This window comes from Plutella xylostella, chromosome 8, assembly GCF_932276165.1.
Source record: "Plutella xylostella chromosome 8, ilPluXylo3.1, whole genome shotgun sequence".
NCBI classification, from domain to species: Eukaryota; Metazoa; Arthropoda; class Insecta; order Lepidoptera; family Plutellidae; genus Plutella; species Plutella xylostella.
Genome location: NC_063988.1, coordinates 9,756,867 through 9,780,098, shown reverse-complemented (window position 1 = coordinate 9,780,098; position 23,232 = coordinate 9,756,867). Strand labels below are relative to the sequence as shown.

Sequence of the window (23,232 nt, the reverse complement as noted above, 5' to 3'; positions counted from 1 at the left end):
TATTGTTTTTACGGTTTTGTAAATATTGTCAAATCGATTTCTGAATAAATTGTGTTTGTTTCCTCGTAGTTTTCCTAAAAATGCGCTAAATGCGTAACAAAATGTGTAGTTTTATACTAGTATACTTTGTTTAAAAAGAACGGGTTATTTTAGTTTGAAGTTCGATTTCAGTGTGTCGTTTTTAAAATGAAATTGTTAATTTCATATTTTGCTCTTTATTTTCTAAATATCGTTTCTGGTGATAATGGATTGTGTGGTGATACCTCTGTTATAAAAACCCGTAGCTGCAGTACACAGGTAAACATTTCATTCAACTATTGGATATTTCTATATAATGAGATGTTGATGACGCATTCAACAACTTATTGATTTTACTGTTAAAATCGCCTTTTCATGGACAAAGCCCGTCTCCAAGATAACATTATGCATTTCATAGTGGTGCCGCAAGTAAAACCTTGTTTAAAACCAAATCAAAACATCATTTTGATCTAATACCTACTTACCTAACAATGCCTTATTATAATATTTTACATACTTTTCTGCAGATTATAGGAGATGAAGAAAGTCATGCCGAATCATGTGTGGTGAAGACCTTTCCCCCCAACAGCACTGTGTGCAAAGACATGAGTTTTGGCCCTATCACATCCAACACTCAAATCGGTGGAGTCAGTCTCAAGCCATACGTCCTGTTCTATGAAACAAACTACAACCGCAGAGAGAACTTAACAGTGCTGAACATTACTTTCAGTAATATCAAATGGAAGAGTAAGTGCTGATTTGCTACATAAGGAACTACTTTACTACTACTAATCTCTACATACAAATCATCTGCCATTCTTTAGGGACATGACTGTAATAAATAAGATTAATAGGTATTTGCAATCTGAAAGCAAACTTTACCAGACATTAAGATAGCATCCAGCATAAGGGTCCAGGCTTAATATCCCCAAATTTGTACCCTTTTAGAAGCTAGCATCACCTCCATGGCACTTTTTAATTGTGTGTGATCTGATTTCACCATATTCAACTGATTCATTAGTTAAAATATCTTTCTAGATATGAAATTTCGCTTCCAACGGCGAAAGGACCTAAGGAACCATTGCAGAAACATCAACATAGCTAGGAACGTGACCATCAATGACCAGTCGGTGCTGTACTATGACTGCTACTGGTCCATGGCCGACTACAGCGGCCAGAGCCACATCCTGGACTTTGAGGCCACCGATGACAACCAGGTTGTCAACCGCGGACAGTATTACTTCAACATACCTTCTGCGGCTATGCTTAGTGAGTATTTTCACCTGTTTTGTTAGATTATTCTTCCTCTGCAATGAGTTGTTAAGATAGAATAAAATTCCAAGAGGTTTTTTAAGAGTTCTTACTTAATTTAAGAGGTTTAGAGGTTTTAAGAGGCCCTACATTATTAAATTGTGATCAAATTGCTTGATTAACCTCACACCTCTCACTTTTAGGTCCGATGGTGAAAACAGAAGACTGGAAACCGTTTGTCTACATCGAAATACACACAAGTACAATGAAACTACACATACTACCGCCGCCAACGAACATCAAAATACGCGCTTACCGCATCGAAGTCATGAGAGAACATGACAAGGGCTTTGGTGAAGAGATTGTTAAGAACTCAACAGTGAAACTAAAGAATACAACTTCAGAGGTCATCTACGAGTACAGCCTGCTAAGAAGCCCTGGGTCCTACTATTTCCTTGTGGTGCCACTTCATGATATGTGCTTGAGAGGAGATACGGAGTGCCAAATGGTAGACAGCCCCAGGATTACCATAAGTAAGTACAACATGTATTGGAATTTGTATAATGTAGGTGATTACTTTTTGTCAAAACTAACACAAGTTAAAGTGGTTTTTTTTGCTAGTTGGCAAACAATAGTATATGACATGGAAATCTACCTTCATCATGCAAACACTACCTATTTGAGGTCATCGGTATGTAGGTATTCCACATCACACTTGTCTATTAGCCTCCAACTTTCCACACCAGAAACCTAACTAATTACAACTGAATGTCTTTTATTCATGACCACTATGTATCTCGCCATGTACGTATTTAATCTCAAAACATCTGACATTATCATTCCCCTACAGCCAACGAAGTGCACCAAACCCTGAACATCTGCATCGCGAGCGTGACGGCGCTGGTGGTGGCCACTCTGTTCGCGTACTACATCGTACTGCGACTCATCAGGCGGTACTGGTGCAAGGACTACAGGCTCGCTATCGGTAAGTGGTGTTCCACAGGGTTCGGTTTTAGGACCACTTTTGTTTAATTTATACATGTTTGTGTTTTATAGTAAGATCATACTGTTTACTGATGAATTGATGCTACTTACCTTTTTTTTACTAATTTGGTTGTCATCTTATATCACAATTATAACCATACTGAGCTTCTCTTACCCACTTTCTAGGCAACGAACTACTAACGCCACCTCGGATACTCGTGATCTACTCGTCCACGAACAAGCTTCACGCCGAATGCGTCTCGTCATTCGTGGCGTATCTCCGCGCGGAATACGGCTTCGATATAATGTACGACGGAGACATCGCGTCCACCTCCCACGCCGACCCCTTCATCTGGGCCCAGGAAGCCTTCAATATCGCCTCCAATATAGTCTACATCGTCGGCCCGGCTGAGGAAGCCAATATCTACAACAATATATACGACCAACCAATCATAAGCCCGCATAGAGACGTCGACGCACTACTCCTGTCGTTTTTGCAAATGAATCGCGGCTCCCGAAACGGCAAAGATGTGGTCAACGTCTTCTTCGAACACTCAAACGGGAGTATACCCATTGAGACGAAAATGGAGAAGAAGTTTGTGCTGCTGAAAGACTGGCAGAAAATGATCGCGTTCCTCTCCAAGAATATGCCGCCGAAACACCTGATGATGAAGTCTGATAAAGGGAAATGCTTTTTGGAGGATCTGAAGAGGGCTAAGAAGTTGCTCAGCGTACAACAGGACGATGTAGTTATCAAATGCGACAAATTGAAGACGAGCCCGTTCGAAAAGAAAGTTCTGCTCTAAATCGAAGTGTTAACGAAATCTGCTATTGGATCTGGTTGAAGAGTTACGAGTCTTAAGGCAACATATCAAGGTCAGTATTGACTAATCGTTTGGTTAATCTTTCGTGTACCGTTGACTGAGGCTCTTTCGCCCGACTGTAGGCATACAAATCTTTTTAGTAGCCAAAGTTGTAAGTCGTTTAGATTTGTTGTAACCGTTGCTGTTGAGCGTGAACAGTGATGAAATGAAAATAGCTTTCTGTAATCTTTAATACACACAAACTACTTCCGCCTGTTACTGTCATTTACAATTTATTGTTGCTTGTGTGGATTGTGCTATGAACTTTCAGTAGCCTAATCACGAAAGGAACGCGGCCCGTTTCTTCGTGATTGGGCTACAGGCTATAGGTTGGATAAGGTTTTAACTGATGGTAATGTGTTCGGGATATTTTGGGGACTAGGCTAGGATGTTCGACCAATGTTACGGAATAGACTATAGTACGAATATCCAAAGATTGATGGATTCTTTATGACAAATATTTGTGATGTGAACTCGTACACACACATTATAATTATAAAATTGTGATTAGTATCGCAGAGTTGCCGTTTTGGTACTACACTACATGCAGGCATGTTTCCAAGGTGGCCGCTTTACTAGAATATTGTTAATCATAGGTTATGTTAGTTATGTACGTACCTATATTTGTTATTGGAATAATGTGGAATATATATTTTAAAGAGGTGTGAATCTTCACTGGTCAAATTTCGAAAATTCGTAATGGAGACGAAAGCGATGGTAGCAATTCTAAAGCAAAAAAGATTAATTTTGTACTGTCTTTAACAAAAAATTCTGAAGAAAGTATTTTAGTTGTTGACTGCACTAAATTAATTAATTAATTTAGTGCAGTCAACAAATTAATTGAATTGTTTCATAATCGCTCCCAATATTTTTATATTTATGGGTTTCTCTTATTCATCATCTGATTGAGCCAAAATCGATTGTGAAGAAAGAACACATGCCTGAAATACAATATTTTTAGAGCAAAATAGTTTTTGGAATTACTATATTATACGGTAACAAATTAAGGACGCGATAAAACTAAATTGTGGACATATTTACGGTTATAATTGTAATAAACTAAGTGTTTTCTTGTATGTACTTTATCTATCTTCCAGTGCAGGGTACTGAATATTACCATGTGGCATTCCGCCTCAGAATACATAAAATGGTGAATATTATTCAAAGAATAAGTGTATTCACTAAATACGTTGTTAGCTGTGCTCAGACCAACAAATAACATTGTTTAGCTAGCCGTAGCGATCAAATTAACAAATATTTAAAAGTTGCTTGTCGATAAAAATAGCTTAGCTTTTATGATGATATAGCGAGCGATATGTTTATTCACTAAATACGTTGTTAGCTGTGCTCAGACCAACAAATAACATTGTTTAGCTAGCCGTAGCGATCAAATTAACAAATATTTACAAGTTGCTTGTCGATAAAAATAGCTTAGCTTTTATGATGATATAGCGATTTAGGAGGCATAAAATTAAATTTAAGTTATGTCATACTATACGTTTTAATCATTTGTTAAACAGTGTTTAAAGATTTTTGTGGTAGTACAGGTAGAGTCGAATTTTAAACAAAGAATAAGTTTTGGGCAGCAATTAAATTATAATTTGTGCCTTCAAAATCGACATCAATGCATTGCGAATTGCGAAATAATTTCATAGCAGGGAAAGGGTAGTGCGAAGCTTATATGGACACTTGGTACAAAGTTCTTGTTAATTTTTTTAAATATTTAAAAAAGAAATGATTTGCGCCTAACCTGTGAGCATTTATAAATACGAGTAATAAAGGGCTACACGCAATTATAAAGGGTGAACTTTTTATCAGTGTCCTACCCGTTGCCAGGTACATTGTCTTACCGACGCGATGTGAAGTCCACTGATTAAACTGCACACTGCATAAATATATCCATTCCATTGTATCGCACAAAATAATTATAGACCCGCAATATTTGCGTATTCAGTCATTTCAGATCATCTAATTATTTATTAGTTATTACTTACATAAATAAATAGGTATACTTATTCAATATGGTCTGAGCTTCTACCCTTTAAATTCAGTACCCCATATAAATTTAATTATTGTTATGAAATGTAAATGGTTTAAAAAAGAAAGGAATAAATCAGTGTGGCTAATTCTGAAAGAAATTTTAAATTTAGTTCTGTGAAAATCTCGATGAAACAAATATCACCCACCGCAATTTTTTTTAAATGAATAATCACAAAGGATCATGTAATTATTGAAAGAGTTAGGACAGCTCTAACTTTAAAATTATGTATGTACTTACATCGGAATCAGCTACATTTAATTTGCCTACACTTGAAGCGAATTGGTTTCACTGTATATTAAATTTAATGTTATTACGAGTTATCAATAGCTATATTATTATCGGTATTTAGATATTTGTGTCTATGTTTCTTGGTTCTTCTAAATACTAAGGTAAGCTAATAATTGTTACTATCATCAGCACATACTATTTTCTATTCTTTATCGACAATAAATGTTTGCTGTTTTTTCACACAAATATTCGTGCGCCACATTTAAATTTCGGCACGAAATAAACTGTACTATCTTTCTTTCTAAATTTTATAACTTGTGGAACTAACGTGTCCTTTGATCTCAAAATATACTAAAACCAGTTGGTGTGTTCTAAACTTTTTACATAAAAAACTTATACAGGACTTTCGATCAGCTCAATATAAGTATTGTAATCTTGTGATGTATTTTTATAACATTAAAATCTATGACTATTACTTTACAGTGTTTAATTTTATCCCCTATCCTAGGCCCGATCATGTGTTTTATATTAGCATGTACTTTAGATACGGTACTAAAAACCTTATACAAGAAAAAGGATTAACATAATATAATATTATAGTCCTTTTTATCCCGGAACTCCCACGGGATGTTGAATGCATGCTTAAGAATTAATTGAAGGTAATGTTATCCTCCATCACCCTGTTTGCACCAAGGACTCACAGAGCCACCCTGTATAATATATAATCGGGATCAGTGATGAAAAATAAAATCCATTCTATCTTATCATTGGTTTATTCATCACGAATTTTATACAATAAAAATATATTAAAACCATACCTAATTAGACTAATTCATAGTAATTACACTACTGTCATTTAACTTTTGGAATATGTTTTTAAATTAAACTTTATATTTTAATAAATTCATACACATAAGTCGTACATTGGTGTTTCAAAGTCAGCCGGGGAGCGATACAAAACTGTATCTTATTGTAGTTTACAGGCACGGTGGCATCGTACAACATAAAGGTGCCAATTGGCGGCCTACAACATTGATTGCAGTCGACCTCGTGTCGCCAAGGAAGTTGTAGCTGGCAAATGAAATCCATACGTCTGATGCAACGTCATGTCTTCCTCCGCCTATTGGCACCTTTAACACTTGCAATAAATTCAAAACGTTCCAGTCATAAATGTCTCTTACTGTTGCAAACATACATTATCAGATTTATCAGGTACTAAATGTATCTTAATAATATGTAGATGGTTGTTTTTCATTAATTTGATTACTAAGAAAAGGTACACGGGTACCTATTCAGGCAATGGCATGTAGTAACTTAGTTCAAAATTATTATTATATTATGCATTTGCCTATTGCAATAAGCATTTTTCAAGCGAACTATTTAAATGAGTTCATTCACCCCCTACAAAGCGGCGGGTCGACCAAATATTTTAGACAGATACCCTCAATTTTGACTACAGCATTAGAATCGGCCTATTTACCACCGAAGCGAAGCCCACACTATTAATCAATACCCATATTAATATCAATAAATGTAACTGCAGTTATTACATAATTTAAGTAAGTATGTATTATGGTACAGAGGACAGATTATTTTTACATATACCAACACATTCTGAACATATCTTTTGTGTACCATTTGACCCCATTTACCCCAGTTCAATACTACTTGAAAGTGATTTAGTTCTGTAAATATTCAGTAACAAGCACAGTGTAATAAATGTAATTTAGAATTCTCAGACGGGAATTTAGATTATTATTGCTTTGTTAATTTTTAACCCGAGGCCCTACCTCGTATAAACTTGCTAAAACAATGCAACAACCAATCGGAACAACATGAGCTAAATCTATCTAGACTAGACTAAATCACCCAGAGCCTTGATGCGAGCTTCATGTTCTGTGAAGGAAAAGAAACAAAATGTTAAGTTCATAGAGTCATGCATGCGTAAGACTTGGTTAAAATACTATAATGTAAAATACCTACTGCTATTGCAAGAGTGGTCTTAAAGTTCGTGAATAAAAAACTTAAAACGCGCACAGATAAAGAAACATGATAATAATGGCGGACGGTTTCACATTCACCTAGTTAGCCATCAACCGCTATTATAATATTGATTCTTTAACATTTTGCTCTTTAAGCCGCCATTTTGGATTGTATAACCCAATATGGCTGCTAGGTATATACCTACATGATCTCAAGGCTGCTGTCACTGTTCTTCGTGGCCTGCTCCCCTTCACTAGAGTTGGACCCCGCTGACTCGGAGCGCTGGCTGCGACCTCGCTTGGTTTTCTTCTCTTCAGCCGCGTCGGTGGAGGTGGCGGCTTCCGCCTGGCGCTGCCACGCCGGGATGGAGGGCGGTTCTGTTCGCGCCTTGAGCGAGGGGAACTGGTTTCTGGAATGGGGTTTTAAAGGGGTTTAGAAGACCTTGAAGAAACAAAAGTCAGAACACAACTGCTCATAGTACACGTACTAATAAAAAATCATAAGATAAAAATAGTAGAGCTTGAAATGGCCAGTGTCTACTGTTTGACGCAAAATCAATATAAAAATAAAAGAAGGAGAACTTTTTATAATGGTTTCTTATGGAGAATGAAGGAGTACTCGAGGAAATTATCTCGGGAGTGCCATTTTTACAGCAAGACTTTGGAATTTACACAGTGAAATTTATTTATCATTTATGGACAACACAAATAATGCGTTTCGCATTTCATACGAGTAATTACCATTGGAGATTATCAGTTCTTTAGTTTACTAAAGAACTGATAAAACAAACTAGTTGTTATCTCAATGAGTAAGTAATAATAAGTAAAACTTTTGTTCTAATTTCCTGAAAAAGTTAATCCATAACAACCGTGAATAAATAAACAATATGAACGATAGCAATAAGTTCGTCTATAATTTCTTTATACACCGGTGTCGTTATACCACGCTAAATAACCAAATCTTACCTATTCAAAAGAATCCCTTTCACAGAAGCGATGTCGCACTTGACAGCATCGACTTGCGACCTCAAAGCAGCCGCCTCGCTGTTCTGGTGGCTCGTTTGTATTTCCGACCTTAACGACGTGATGTTAGAGTTGAGAATGTCCATCGACTTTCGCAGCTCGTCTAGACATTCAGCTGTGGTTTTCCGTTTGGGCTGCTCGACGAATAGCATGCTTCTTAACACGTTCTGGAAATGAGAATGGACTCGTTTAGTCATATACTATTAACTATTTATTATTTGTATTGGTAGACTATACGGTTTACAGGGTTACAAAAAAGGTAAGTATTATAATATTCAAAAGAGAGCCACATCACTCGTCATTTCGATCCAGAAACGACGTAAATCAAGGCCATGCCCTCTTTAGCCTGCAAAAGTTTTAGGTAGGTATCGTTAGGCACAGTAGGAAGGCGTAAGAGAGGAAGACCAAGAAAGACGTGGCTTGATTGAAAGAAAATATGAGAGAGTGTGGTGTGAATGAGGAGATGACAGAGGATAGGGTAAAATGGCGTGACACGATGAACAAAGCCGACCCTAAATAAGTATAAGGCAAGGAAGAAGACTTAGGTAAATATTTCAGGTAATCTTTTCAGAATCGCAAAAAGTCACATTCAGTGATTAGCATTTAAAAACTGGCAGAAAACTACCTATTTCATAAATATTTTACTACTTAGTTATCATTATCTATTGGACTAAATATCGGTCATTGACATGAATGATAGGTCAAAAGGTAAGCTTGTATTCTATCCGCACACGCGCTCCAGTTGATAGTAATTAATTATACTTGCACAGAATTACTAATAGATTAGGGTCTGGCTTTATAATGGAGTTGTGCTGGTAATTTACGATTCTGTCATGCATATTTATATGATTGTTTATGTACAAAGTTATGTTATATCAAATGATTTAATATTATTATATACTCTAATGCAATCTAAGAGCCTCAAAGTTCTTACCCTTCAAAGTTCTTACTACATTTTACGAGAGATATGCGATATACCTACGCCTAACTACAAAAATGAGTTAGTTAAATGGCGAATAGTTAATTCAAAATATTGATCAATGGCTTGTAAATAGAAAGTTTAATTAAATAAGGCAAATTGTAAAACTACCGTAATCGATCAACAATGCATGGGTACAATAGGTAAGTATGTTATTTTCTTGCCTAATGTATAAGCAAAAAGTGTATTGAACCCGATTGCAGATTGCATGGCTAGGCTTGAAGGTAGTTAAAGTAGGTGATTCAGAGTTACATAACTCTTTGTGTGAATGGACATAATATGAAATTGTAGCCTACACAAAGAACAACCTTTACAAAGAACATACTTGATAAGAACAAGACATAGTCAATGTTTAGTCATCTCATCAACAAATGCTATTGTCTATTATAAATATTGTCAAATTAAGCTACTTATGTTCTTACACAGTCATACCAATAAAACATTTTTTGGTGAAGACTGCACAGTGCACAAAGTCCTACAATGACAAGTAAATGTTAGACAATGTTTATTCATGTACTAAAAACGGCAAATAGATTCAACTAACTTTTTTACAATGCACTCATGATGTCAGAAGGTCATTTTGTTTGGTCATCTCTGCATTTAGATAGAGATGTGCATTGTTTAGCTATTCTAATGCTGGCTAAAGTATAATGGCAGGTATAATGGTAATGACAGTACAGTACAGAATCCTGTGATTTTATGTCTTATAATGGCCATAATATACAATACATAATGCATGAATATTATTTAACATGCTATCCATATCAATATCCAGTCAGTATTATCATGTTAAATAATATTAAACCACCAACTAAATCTTATCACTTGCCAGGATTGATAACTGTTACAACTTAATCATACTTATTGATACTTTAGTATTAGCCATGTATTTGCAAGATTACATTGTATTTAACATAATGAATATCTATTTACTGGTAGGTACTATCACCAACTTTACTGATCTTTGAACCTTAAACACCTGTGCCAGTCAAGATTATGACTATGATGACCATGGGCAGAACAAGTTATGTCATAATAATACATTGCACACATGAGTAGACACCACTACAGCAGATGAATTGTTTTACAACTGGGCATCATCATCATCAGTAGCCTAGAGCAGTCTACTGCTGGACATTGGCCTTTCTCATGCTACTGTATGTGATATCTATAGCTTTCCGCAACTGGCCATACCTTATCGCAATTTATAAGCAATATCTCTAAGTAGGCACACAAACATTTCTTTAGTATTTATAGGATGTTCTGCTTATAATTAATCCATAAAATGTGCTGCTTTGTATTTTTTCAATCAACTCTAATATCGTTATGTCAAGTAATAGATATGTAAACAAAGCCTTACCTTGTAGAACCAGAACACCCCATATGCAAATCCACCATAAACTAATAATGGAAGAATATGTTCTTTAAACCAAGATCTTCTGGAGTGTTGGAAGAACATGAGTTCAGAGGTCATTGTGGGTACGTCCAACAACATTTCTGAAACTTTTTCTATGGCTTTCTGTATTTCAGGTTCAGTCAGGCCCTTGCTCCGTAGGAATCTCTCTTTGCTCTCCAGAGTGCATCTCTGTACGTTTGGATTGTTCAGGAATTTTACAGCTGTGGTCACCTGAAAATAAAAGGTTCTATGAATATAGGACTCTGGCTCTAATCTACGAAAATGTGTGATAATTATTTATTGGATGGTCCAATAAGTGGAATCCAATATGAAATAGGCAAAATGGGACTTTTAACTGGTACGTAAGAAAACTATGAATTTTTAAAACTACCTAATATACATTTCAATCAGTTCATATAGGTTTGGTAGCCCTTATACCACAGGCAGATGTACAAGCATAATTATGACACCATCACATCATAAAGTAAAGGTTTTTAAATTAGTATGGGTCAGTGGAGTTTTTCTCTTTATGACAAAACTTCGATGATAACCCGGAAATAAAGTAAGAGGGGCAATGAGCGAAGGTCACTGAGTGGGGAATCAGTATCGGTAATTTATAAATGATAATGAGGTACAGGATACTAGCTGATTGTTAGTAAATAAAAGTCATAATGTTGTTGTACTAGTAAACCTAAGGAATATCAATCTTATTGTATTCATACAATAATTAAACTTTAAACACGGGAAATTACTTACCAAGTTCTCTCGGATTTCATTTCCAGCTTTAGAAAGGGCGTCCGTCGACATTTCCATTTAAATATCAAGGGTGCACTACGTAACTACACAAAATTCACACAATCATGAAGTTTCCTCGGCTATTCGATGTTGTAAATTATTATTTTAATTAGTAGTAAATTAAAATAAATCCATCCAACAGGCGAAATTAAAAAATATTGAATGAATGAGTGAGAATGAGAATTTTGAGAATGAATGACAATGAATGACAATACCAAGACAATACTGACATTGACAGATTGGATTGGAACACAGAACAAAATATTGTAAACAAGGTAAAAAAGCCTTGAATGTTTCAATGACAAATCTTCTTCTGCGGGGTTGGACATTGGCAGTTCTGACACATAATGCCACAGAACGAACAAAAAACGACACACAGAGTAATGATTTTATTGGGAATGGGTTGTTTTGATCAACATTGAATCAGAAAAATATTAACAAAACTATCAAAAACGTGCCGAAACCATAGAAATGGATGATTTATCGCAAGCCACTGAAGCTGCCTCCCTTGCAGTAAAGTTTGACCAGACAGGGCAGATTGATAATGCTGTGGAATGCTACCGAACTGCTGCTCGCCTGCTGGACAGAGCCCGAGACCGCTTACTGCCAGAGAAGCAGGAAGGGGTCCGGGTAAAAGTGCGTGAATACCTCGAGAGGGCCAACAGCTTGTTGGAAAATAAAGGTAGGTCGTGATTAGCTTCTGTTTGCGCTAGCTTTAAAGTACTTTTTTGTATGAGTCATCCTTCCACCTGTTGTGTCTTCTTTCTTATTCATTATCTTTTGCATGGATTGTAAACTGAAATGCTATAGACTTTCTATGACAAACTTCTCTTCGACAAGGTTTCTTATTGGCTTGTGTGTCCAAGCCTGGTATTACATATTAGTCAAATCTATGTGAATTTCTTGTTTCACACTATTCCATATTTTATTCCTTGTTAGGGCTGCCTGGTAGCCATTGCAGTTAGTAATAAGACCACAATTTATACTGTTTAAGTTCTACTGTGTCATTTTTGTAATTTGCTTTTTTTCACCATAAAGACTTCACATAAATTCCAATGTAACTAGGTATTTCTTAACAAAATATAAATAAACAAAAATCACGTCACAGACATGGCCCAACAAGCGGAGAGTGAGAGGAGCATGCAGAAGTGCTACTTCCTGATGCAGCAGGCGCTGGATGCGGACGAGGCGGGCCTGAAGGACCTGGCGCTGCAACTGTACACTAAGGCTGTGGAACTGGCCGTCAGTTTGGTGAGTTTGTAGGAATGCATTGAAAATGTATACCACCTAGAAAAGTAGGCTATTTATGAATCCAGCTTCTCTTGTACCTAATTTCATCCAAATTGGTTCTGCCATTTTCTCATGATGCAGGTGTAAGATAGACTATCCTTCACGCAACCCTTAGATTATTGTGTTAAAGGGTGGTGATGATGGAGTTACAAATTATGAATACAAATTCTGATTTTCTGATCTTACACCTATTATCTCTTGATCTTATATTAAGTACTATTTATTATCTTTACAGAAAGCACATGACCAAGACATGAAATCCAAAATCACAAACATTGCAACCAAAGCATTGGACAGAGCTGAAGAAATAAAAAGGATTAACAAAATGAGTTCACTGAGTCTTAATGCCAACAGCACAAGCCGTAGGCCAGGTAACCTTTTAAATTGAACCAATTAGACAATTATATTCTATACCTACACACAATAATACTGTAGCATCTGCCTGCACATACCAAACACAAAATATAAGATAATGCAAGAAACCTTCATGCAGTAACAAAAACACTGAAAGATACAGCTTTAATTCCCTGTTTGTGCATAATATTCACTCTTTTAAAGTAATAAGCGATTTTTTCATGATTCTCTAACCTTTTGCATTACAGCCACAACACCAACAAAACCGCAGCTCAACCGAAATGAAAGTGTCCACCTCAAACTGACATCTGGCAAGCAATCCTACACAGATGAGGAAAAATCCGTCTTACTACAAACATCCAAGATTAACAATAACTGTTTCGTCCCATTCATGGACATAGATTTGTCAGAGAAGTTCCAATATGCTATACCGTTCGATGACAAGGATGGTAAGCTGAAGTTGTCCGGGAAACAATCGGCCGAGTTTGAGCAGTGGGTGAGGCCTGATGAGATCTCAGCTGACCCTAAACTGATTGTTGGGGATCATATTGACTGTTTTAGTATAAAGCAAACTGTAAGTTGAAATCCTTTTGGTACTTGTAAAATAATTAAACCTTATGTGCATACTTTTTTGTGAATCGGTCAAATCATATAGGTGTGATATTTTATTGCCCTCAAAATATTTGTTTACAACCCATACAGTAACTCTCTTATTATTAAGTACATAAGTGTAATTTTCACTATGTTTATATTTTCCAGGTGGTATCAGACTGCTCGTTTGTGGCGTCCCTTGCTGTCAGCGCACTCTATGAGAAACAGTTTAAGAAGAGCTTAATAACTTCCATTATTTATCCAAAGAACAAGAACAAACAACCAATATTCAACCCGTTTGGAAAATACATGATCAAATTGCACATCAATGGCGTTAGGAGAAAGGTAATGATAGTCTTTTGTTAGGTATTTCTTTTGTACTTTCGTGCTTATATTGTCACAAAGAAAAAAGTTGGTAACGCTTGGTGAAAGAACCGCAACGGCGGACGCTCTCATTCTGTCTCACTCTAATCATAATTCTGTCTATAATCCGTATTCCCATTTATATGACAGTTGGCATTTTTATATTGTTGTTTTATTAGCTTTTAATATTTATCACACATTGCACAGACGCACTCATTCCATCTCACTCTAATCGTAACTTTACTCCATCCTACTCCCACTTACGCAACTTTTTTTCTAATAAGAGCTCTATTGGCAGGTGATAATAGATGACTTGCTGCCATACAGCCGTCACGGGAGACTGCTGTGTTCGTTCTCGAGCAATAAGAACGAGTTTTGGGTGTCACTTCTGGAAAAAGCATACATGAAAGTCATGGGCGGTTATGACTTTCCTGGATCAAATAGCGTGAGTATTAGTTTTGTTATTTTCTGGATTTCATCACCTATATCATCACCCGCCAACAAACGTCTCTGTTATTATAATGATACAAGAAAGCTCACCCAAGAAGCTTTCTCGAATGACTAATCAAAACTGTACCGTATTATACATACTACATCCTTAACATCCTGTAGCTACGACGATCGCAAACCTGTCTAGTTCTTGTTCTAGACACCGACACTAATAGAAAATATTACAACCCAACATCATTTCCAAATTTTAAACATTTTTAAATCTACCAACCTTACATTCTACATCCACAGAACATAGACCTCCACGCGCTGACCGGCTGGATCCCCGAACGCCAGTCCATCCGTCCCAACGAAGCGGACTTCAACGCCGAAGCACTATTCACTAAGATCTCAGGAGGACTAGCGGACGGACAGCTCCTAGCTACAATAGCCACGGGCGAGCTGGCCGAGGCGGAGGCGGGCCGCACCGGGCTGGTGCCGCAACACGCGTACGCGCTGCTAGACGCCAGGGTCGTTCATGTAAGTGCTATCATTCATTCATTCGTTCAGTGTGTAATTCGTTCAGTTATGCGTTCATTCGTTCAGAGAGTCATTTGTTCAGAGAGTCAATCGTTAAAAGAATCATTCGCTCAGAGAGTAATTCGTTCAGAGAGTATTTCGTTCAGAGAGTCATTCGTTCAGAGAGTCATTCGTTCAGAGAATCATTCGTTCAGAGATTCATTAGTTTAATTAATCAATCGTTCAGAGAGTAATCCGTCGTTGCTTATAATACAGTACGATTAGCCAAGTAAAGTTAGTTATATACCTATCGTTATTAAGAAGAAAGACGACTCTGGTATATTATGATGCCTTGATATCGCTTGTCGTATCGTCCGAAGCGCTATTCACATCGACACCGGGCGGGCTCGCACACGGACAGCTCCTAGCTACAATAGCCACGGGCGAGCTGGCCGAGGCGGAGGCAGCCGCACCGGGCTGGTGCCGCAACACGCGTACGCGCTGCTAGACGCCAGGGTCTTTCATGTGAGTGCTTCATTCATTTATCGGTACTTCATTGTGCTAATCCGTGTGATAATATGTATAATGTTGCGCCATCGTTAGTATCAATCTTTTATTCATTCATTCGTTCAGTTAGCAATTCGTTCAATTAACAATTCGTTCAGTTAGCAATTTGTTCAGTTAGCATTCCGTTCAGTTACAAATTCTCTTAGCTGTCATTCGTTCAGTGAGTTTTTCGTTCAGTTGCGTTTAGCACTCATTCTTTCAATCAATTAACCAATCAATCACTCCTTATACAAGAAACTATTAGCCGTGAAAAGATGTGTCTATTAAACCTACTTAGTATATTTCTATCATGGATATATCGGTGGTTATATCTACCCGAAGCGCTATTCACATCGCCACCGGGCGGGCTCGCACACGGACAGCTCCTAGCTACAATAGCCACGGGCGAGCTGGCCGAGGCGGAGGCGGGCCGCACCGGGCTGGTGCCGCAACACGCGTACGCGCTGCTAGACGCCAGGGTCGTTAACGTAAGTAATTTCATTCATTCATTCATTCGTTCAGTGTGTAATTCGTTCAGTTATACAGTCTTTTATTCATTCATTCGTACAGTTAGCAATTAGTTTAATTAACAATTCGTTCAGTTAGCAATTCGTTTAGTTAGCAATTCGTTCAGTTAGCAATTCGTTTAGTAAGCAATTCGTTTAGTTAGCAATCCGTTCAGTTAACAATTCGTTCAGTTACAAATTCTCTTATCTGTCATTTGTTCAGTGAGTAATTCGTTCATTTACGAATTCTCTTAGCTGTCATTCGTTTAGTGAGTAATTCGTTCATTTACGAATTCTCTTAGCTGTCATTCGTTCAGTGAGTAATTCTTTCATTTATGAATTTTCTTATATGTCATTCGTTCAGTTGCCCTTTTGCTTAGCAGTCATTCGTTTAGTCAATTCATTCGGGGATTCCCTCTTTATAGAACTCATAGCCTTGATATCGGTTGTCGTTTCGAAGCGCTATTCACATCGACACCGGGCGGGCTCGCGCACGGACAGCTCCTAGCTACAATAGCCACGGGCGAGCTGGCCGAGGCGGAGGCGGGCCGCACCGGGCTGGTGCCGCAACACGCGTACGCGCTGCTAGACGCCAGGGTCGTTCATGTGAGTGCTTTCATTCATTTATCGGTCCTTCAGTGTGCTAATACGTGTAATGTTGCTCCATAGTTAAGTTCGTATTTTATTCATTCATTCGTTTAGTTAGCAATTCGTTCAATTAACAATTCGTTCAGTTAGCAATCCGTTCAGTAAGCAATTCGTTCAGTTAGCAATCCGTTCAGTTACAAATTCTCTTAGCTGTCATTCGTTTAGTGAGTTTTTCGTTCAGTTGCGTTTAGCACTGATTCTTTCAATCAATTAATCAATAATTCACTCTTTGTAGAAGAAACTATTAGCTGTAAAAAGATGTGTCTATTAAACCTACTTAGTATATTGCTAGCCTTCATATCGGTTGTCATGTCATCCGAAGCGCTATTCACATCTAACCGGGCGGGCTCGCACACGGACAGCTCCTAGCTACAATAGCCACGGGCGAGCTGGCCGAGGCGGAGGCGGGCCGCACCGGGCTGGTGCCGCAACACGCGTACGCACTGCTAGACGCCAGGGTCGTTCATTCATGTGAGTGCTTTCGTTCATTCATTCGGTCAGTGTGTAATTTGTTCAGTTTTGCAGTCGCTTAGCATTCCCTCGTTCAGAGAGTAGGTAAGTAACTCAGATATTCAGTCGTTTAACAATCATTCGTTCAATCAATTCATTCATTCATTCATTCAGTACTTATAGAACTAAACCATTACCCATGTAAAGGCGTAGCGTTTAGCAGTCTGTCTATCATTCAGTGTCTAATGAAAAATATGGTAATCAACAATTACATAATTTAAGCAAGATGTCTTGTCGCTGCTGCGGAAGCTAATAGAATGGAGAAATTAGTCGAAATTTAATTAATTAGGTCTCAAGATCAACCATTCAATCAATGACTGTGATTCAATCAGTGCGGATTTAAAACCACCAAAATTAAATTCCCCTTGCTATTGTTCCAGGGTGTAAAACTCCTAAAGCTCAAGAACCCGTGGTCGCACCTGCGCTGGCGCGGCAATTACTCGGAGCTGGACACGACACACTGGACCGCCGCCCTGCGCCAGCAGCTCCACTACGACCCCGACAGCGCCGCGCAGTGAGTACACACTCACACACACACACACACACACACACACACACTGGACCGCCGCCCTGCGCCAGCAGCTCCACTACGACCCCGACAGCGCCGCGCAGTGAGTACACACACACACACTGGACCGCCGCCCTGCGCCAGCAGCTCCACTACGACCCCGACAGCGCCGCGCAGTGAGTACACACACACACACACACACACACACACACACACACACACACACTGGACCGCCGCCCTGCGCCAGCAGCTCCACTACGACCCCGACAGCGCCGCGCAGTGAGTACACACACACACACACACACACACACACACACACACACACACACACACTGGACCGCCGCCCTGCGCCAGCAGCTCCACTACGACCCCGACAGCGCCGCGCAGTGAGTACACACACACACACACACACACACACACACACACACACACACTGGACCGCCGCCCTGCGCCAGCAGCTCCACTTCGACCCCGACAGCACCGCGCAGTGAGCACACACACACACACACACACACACACACACACACACACACACACACACACACACACTGCTTTCACATGACATTTTTAATTAAATTGATAAAATTACAATAATACGGGCGACAAAGAGCTAGTGTGAAACATGCGTGTATGAATTTGTTCAACTTGATAATAACTTTCCCTTCCTTCACAGATACGACAACGGTGTGTTCTGGATCGACTACGCCAGTATACTGCGGTTCTTTGACGTCTTCTACATGAACTGGAACCCGGCCCTGTTTGCATACACCTACTGCCTACACAAGTGCGTATTTATTTCATTCAATAAGTGAAAGTAGTACTCATGGAAAATTTCTGTCAGCAAAACAATATTATAACCTATCGATATACTTACGAGGTTACGCGTGTTTAATGAACTTTAGTTCATAGAACGTCCGTAGAAGCGTCCGTAGTCGAGCGGGCCTCAGTGATCGTAACTGATCGCTGAGGTAAAGCAACAACTGACACGGTCAGCCATTGGATGGGTGACCAATTTCAAGTGGTGCTTTTCTGGACGCTTCCGTGCTTCGGACGGCACGTTAAGCCGTGGGTCCCGGTTGCTGCTTCGGCAGCAGTCGTTAAGCCTAGTCAGAGGCCTTCGGGCGGCTTGAAAACATCTGACAGTCGGGTTGCCCACTTGCCCGACAACTCTCTCAGCACAAGCTTGCTTGTGTTGGGGTCCACCAACCCGCACTTGGCCAGCGTGGTGGACTAGGCCTAAACCCTTCCATCATTGGAAGGAGACCCGTGCCCCAGCAGTGGGGACGTAATGGGTCGTGATGAGTTCATAGAAGGTTCTGAATTTGAATTAAATAGGTACTACGTTATACCATATGTCCGTCAATCGTTCATTCATTGATTTAGGTTGAGGGTTTTATTCAATCAACTCACTCACTCATTCATTTTCAGGCAATGGGACGCCGGCATTGGCCCAGCGAAAGACGCTTACAACATCGGGGAAAACCCTCAATTCGTGCTGAATGTCCAGAAGAAGGGCGACGTATGGCTCCTACTGACGAGACATATCACGGACATCGACGACTTCAGGAATAACCGCGAGTTTATCACGCTGCTCGTGTATAAGAACGAGGGGAAGCGAGTGTATTATCCTTGTAAGTATCATTAAAGGTGGAAATGATTGTCCAATTGCAGTGTTAAGTTTTTTTTGAAGCATATAAATAATTTTGAAATTAAATTAATTAACCACTTATTGCGGATATCCAGAGTCAATATTTGCCACGACCAAAAGTTTGTGACTATGGATGGATGGATATTGGATACATGTTTGGTACTCCTTCACGTATAAAACGAACGGATTTTGACATTTTGTATTCGAAAAGCTGACACCCTTGATCATATATTATAAGCTACTTTTTAAGCAGAAATTCTCACAGGAAAACTTTTTAAGCCGACCCTAAACTAGATAGACCATCTAGAGATTCTAGAGCTTTACTTACTTCTGTTTTTCCAGACGACCCTCCCCCCTACATAGAAGGCGTACGCATCAACAGCCCGCACTACCTCTGCAAGATGGCGGCCGCCGACGCCACCCGCTTCACGCTAGTCGTCTCACAGTACGAGAAGAGTCGCACGATATATTACACGCTGCGGGCGTACGCGACTTGCCCGTTCACGCTTAACGAGGCTAAGACTTGCCCGTATAGCGCCACTGTGAGTATAAAGCCTGTTTGTATGTCACTATGTGTCAAATGATGGCAGCTGAAACAAGGTGTCACAGTACGAGAAGAGTCGCACGATATACGTGGGTGGTCTGAAAAGTTTCCGACCTAACATAGATACAAGTTTTTTTTTCTTAAAATTTATTTTTATTCTTCTACATAGCCTGTAAAACAGTAATTAGGCGGCGCAAAAACACGGATTTATTGCGCCTAAACTGCGCCAACAGAGCATTGGAAAGGTTCATTCGAACACGTCGTTGGTCTGACGTTAGCAAACGCGGCAGCCAACACGCGGACAGCCTTCTCATGCCTAAATCTTGATTTAATATGTGATAAACACGTTTTCTGGACATTTTCATTGCCTCTGCTATCTCTCTCACTTTAATTCGGCGGTCGTCTAACACCATTTGGAGAACTTTAGCGATGTTATCGTCAGTAGTTACAGTTTTTGGACGTCCCGAACGTTCATCATCTCCGAAGCTCTTACAGCCACGTTTAAATTCGGCTGCCCAAAATTTTACAGTGGTAAATGACGGTGAAGAGTCCCAGTACACAGAATCTAACTCATCTTTGATTTGCGTAGGGGTATTCCCTTTCAAAAACCAATATTTTAAGACAGCTCGATACTCGTTTTTTTTCAATTTTCACAGAAATGCTCACATCGACTCACTCAAACGTCTGTAAAATAAAAAACACGCGTCAAAAATGGCTGAAATTTTGAAGTGTTGCTGTCAAATGATGCACTGTTACATTCCCTGACTTTAATTGATGTGAGCTGCCATCTTCACGTTGAGGTTGGAAACTTTTCAGACCACCTACGTATTACACGCTGCGGGCGTATGCGACTTGCCCGTTCACGCTTAACGAGGCGAAGACTTGCCCGTATAGTGCTACTGTGAGTAATTTTCCCGCTAGCGTTCTCAATCTCACAGCTGTATGTCAAACAATTACATCTGAAACAAGATGGCGTCTGAAGCAACGCTCTACACTCTTGTTGTATCCCATTCAGAATACATAAAGAAGAGAACATTCGTTCTATATTTAAATTTAAAAATATTGATTTTTCTGACACTAGGTGAGCGGCGAATGGACGTCCCGGACGGCGGGCGGATGCGAGAACCATCCGGAGACGTACCACCTGAACCCGTCGCACGAAGTCACGCTGCCCGCGCCCGCCTGGCTCGTGCTGGAGCTGAAGGTACGAGTGAACGAATGAACGAATGAATGAAGAAGCCATTAAAATTAAGTATTCTTCTTTCTCATATAAAAAAAAGTTTTTAATCGTGTCGATGGTAGCTAAATGAGACTGCGCGCATTGCGGGTATGCCGTTCACTAATTTAGTTCGGCACTGCTGATAATCAAAGAAATTATGAATAATAGTCAAGCTTTAATGTTGTTAAGAAAATGATTGTATAATAAATAAATGTCATTATCTTCTCTGTTCTCCTCCAAGGGCCCCAAGCAGTACCAGCTAGGCTTCGACGTCCGTGTAACGTCTCTGGACGACCCCACCGTGACGGCGCCCTTCCACACCAAGACTAGCGGCGCTTTCAGGTACTGGAGATATATTAGTGATGTCACTTTGCTTTCATTCAGTCGTCATTTTAATCGTTCATTCATTTAATTCTTTTTGTTGATCATAGAAAATCAAAAAAAGTTTTCATTTTATTTTATTGCAAGCCAAATTGTATTTTTAAACAACCGACGTAATAAGATGGGTGTTATAAGTTTAGCATGTCTGTGTATGTGTGTATCTCTCTGTCGTAGTTTATCTCCCAAACGGCTGAACCGATTTTCATTTTGTTTTTTAGGATGTTACCTGGAGTTTTCTAAACCATATTTTATCAAAATCGGTTCGGCCATTCAAAAGTTATGAAACTTTTAGTGTTGAATTTCGGGGGTTGTTAACGTTGGTTAGGTTATACAGATAGTGAACTTTACTTCGTTTATAGATCCGGCTTCGTCGTCCTAGAGCTGCCATCATTACCAGCGGGAAAGTACAACGTGACAGTTTCAACCTTCTCGCCAGGGCAGGAAGGTCCATACTTCCTCACCGCGCGGTCCACCTGTCCAGTCAAGTTGGACCATAGCAACTAGCCAAGAGCTTTCGCTAGAAGGCCAAGAAAGACAAAGAATCGTTTGACATAGTGCGGATAAAAATGAAGATATTTTTAGATTTTTCGGCCATTTTGACTGTACTTATACCGTTGAGATAATGCGATTTTGACGTTCGCTTATGCCTGGTCAATAAACTGGGTTTTCCTTTACAGTCATCCGATATCTATGGGATTTTGTATATCAAAAACGCATTCTCTTAACATCCATATTATAGAGAATTAAACTATGAAATTGTGTTATACGATGGATAATTACAATGATATTTAAAATAAAATAAAAATTAGATTGGTTTGAATCATGGCTGGTATAGCGTTATCAACGAAAACACAGGTTATATTACAGGGGAGAGAGTCGCCGTTTGATGAATCATAGTGAAATATTATGTATACTTATTGTAATATCTTAAAACTGTGCACTTCGTGGAGATACTTCAATAGTTTAATTATATAAATATATTTGTTTGTGACAAAGTAATAATCTAACATAAAAACAATGAATTAACCATGTATTTACAAATTAATCATGTCGGTGTCAGTAGAACAAATATTAAAAATTAATGTAACTTCGAGTCAGTGTTGTTTGAGAATAATATTTTTGTTAATTTGGTATCAAAAGATCTGTATTTATATATGAAAAATCTATATTTTAGCGATTTGCTCTTGATTTAGTTGCTATGTTCTACAGTCAAATTATGTAAGAGTTGTTTTGCATTTAACTGTGATATTTACTAGCTTTTTAAGTGATCCTTCGTTATAATAGCGTGTTGTTCATAATAATAATATATCTGAAATCTATAATGAAATATAAACGTAGTTAAATTATGATAAATGTTTATAAATAAAGTATTTTGCTATGGAATTTAGAGTTTTTATCTTTCTACCTAATAGGTCTGTAATTCATTCATCAGTGAATATAAAACACAGTAGAGGCATAAAAGTAGAAATAAATTATATAAAAAAAAAACTAAGCAGGGTCAGAGCTTATACCGTAGTAGTACTTAGCGCTAAAAAGTGCTATGTGCTACGAAGGCTTGTGTTCGGTCGAACACTTTAAATATTTTTATGTGGGTAGATTGAAATCAAACTACTCCT

At 38.8% G+C, this 23,232-nt stretch overlaps 3 protein-coding genes across 5 annotated transcripts; 2 read left to right on the top strand and 1 right to left on the bottom strand.

The window, feature by feature from the left end:
* On the top strand, positions 1 to 3,910 carry LOC105389364. Its single transcript, XM_011560462.3, has 6 exons — positions 1 to 297; positions 546 to 765; positions 1,057 to 1,287; positions 1,473 to 1,802; positions 2,120 to 2,254; positions 2,440 to 3,910. The coding sequence occupies exons 1-6, from the start codon at positions 187 to 189 to the stop codon at positions 3,057 to 3,059; spliced, it is 1,647 nt and encodes a 548-aa protein (XP_011558764.3). The 5' UTR covers positions 1 to 186; the 3' UTR covers positions 3,060 to 3,910.
* A 2,679-nt stretch (positions 3,911 to 6,589) lies between these two features.
* Positions 6,590 to 11,685, bottom strand: LOC105389365 (peroxisomal membrane protein PEX14). Of its 2 annotated transcripts, XM_011560463.3 has the most exons (5): positions 11,522 to 11,685; positions 10,730 to 10,996; positions 8,334 to 8,557; positions 7,574 to 7,777; positions 6,590 to 7,281 (listed from the first exon to the last, which is right to left on the bottom strand). In XM_011560463.3, the coding sequence occupies exons 1-5, from the start codon at positions 11,576 to 11,578 to the stop codon at positions 7,275 to 7,277; spliced, it is 759 nt and encodes a 252-aa protein (XP_011558765.3). In that variant the 5' UTR covers positions 11,579 to 11,685; the 3' UTR covers positions 6,590 to 7,274. The 2 variants fall into 2 exon arrangements, with proteins under 2 accessions (XP_011558765.3, XP_037971384.2); XM_038115456.2 differs by lacking the exon at positions 6,590 to 7,281 and having other exon boundaries at positions 7,570 to 7,777.
* Positions 11,686 to 11,947: 262 nt separating this feature from the next.
* Positions 11,948 to 22,999, top strand: LOC105389366 (calpain-7). 2 transcript variants are annotated; one of them, XM_048622418.1, is made up of 16 exons: positions 11,948 to 12,242; positions 12,669 to 12,811; positions 13,086 to 13,221; positions 13,453 to 13,778; positions 13,964 to 14,140; positions 14,457 to 14,603; positions 14,900 to 15,127; positions 17,697 to 17,830; positions 18,498 to 18,608; positions 19,253 to 19,455; positions 19,815 to 19,909; positions 20,073 to 20,102; positions 20,843 to 20,917; positions 21,098 to 21,220; positions 21,477 to 21,577; positions 21,976 to 22,999. In XM_048622418.1, exons 1-16 carry the CDS (start codon positions 12,032 to 12,034, stop codon positions 22,118 to 22,120), a joined length of 2,385 nt encoding a protein of 794 aa, XP_048478375.1. In that variant the 5' UTR covers positions 11,948 to 12,031; the 3' UTR covers positions 22,121 to 22,999. The 2 variants fall into 2 exon arrangements, with proteins under 2 accessions (XP_048478375.1, XP_048478374.1); XM_048622417.1 differs by lacking the exons at positions 20,073 to 20,102; positions 20,843 to 20,917 and having other exon boundaries at positions 11,949 to 12,242; positions 19,815 to 20,014.
* The last annotated feature ends 233 nt before the right edge of the window (positions 23,000 to 23,232 follow it).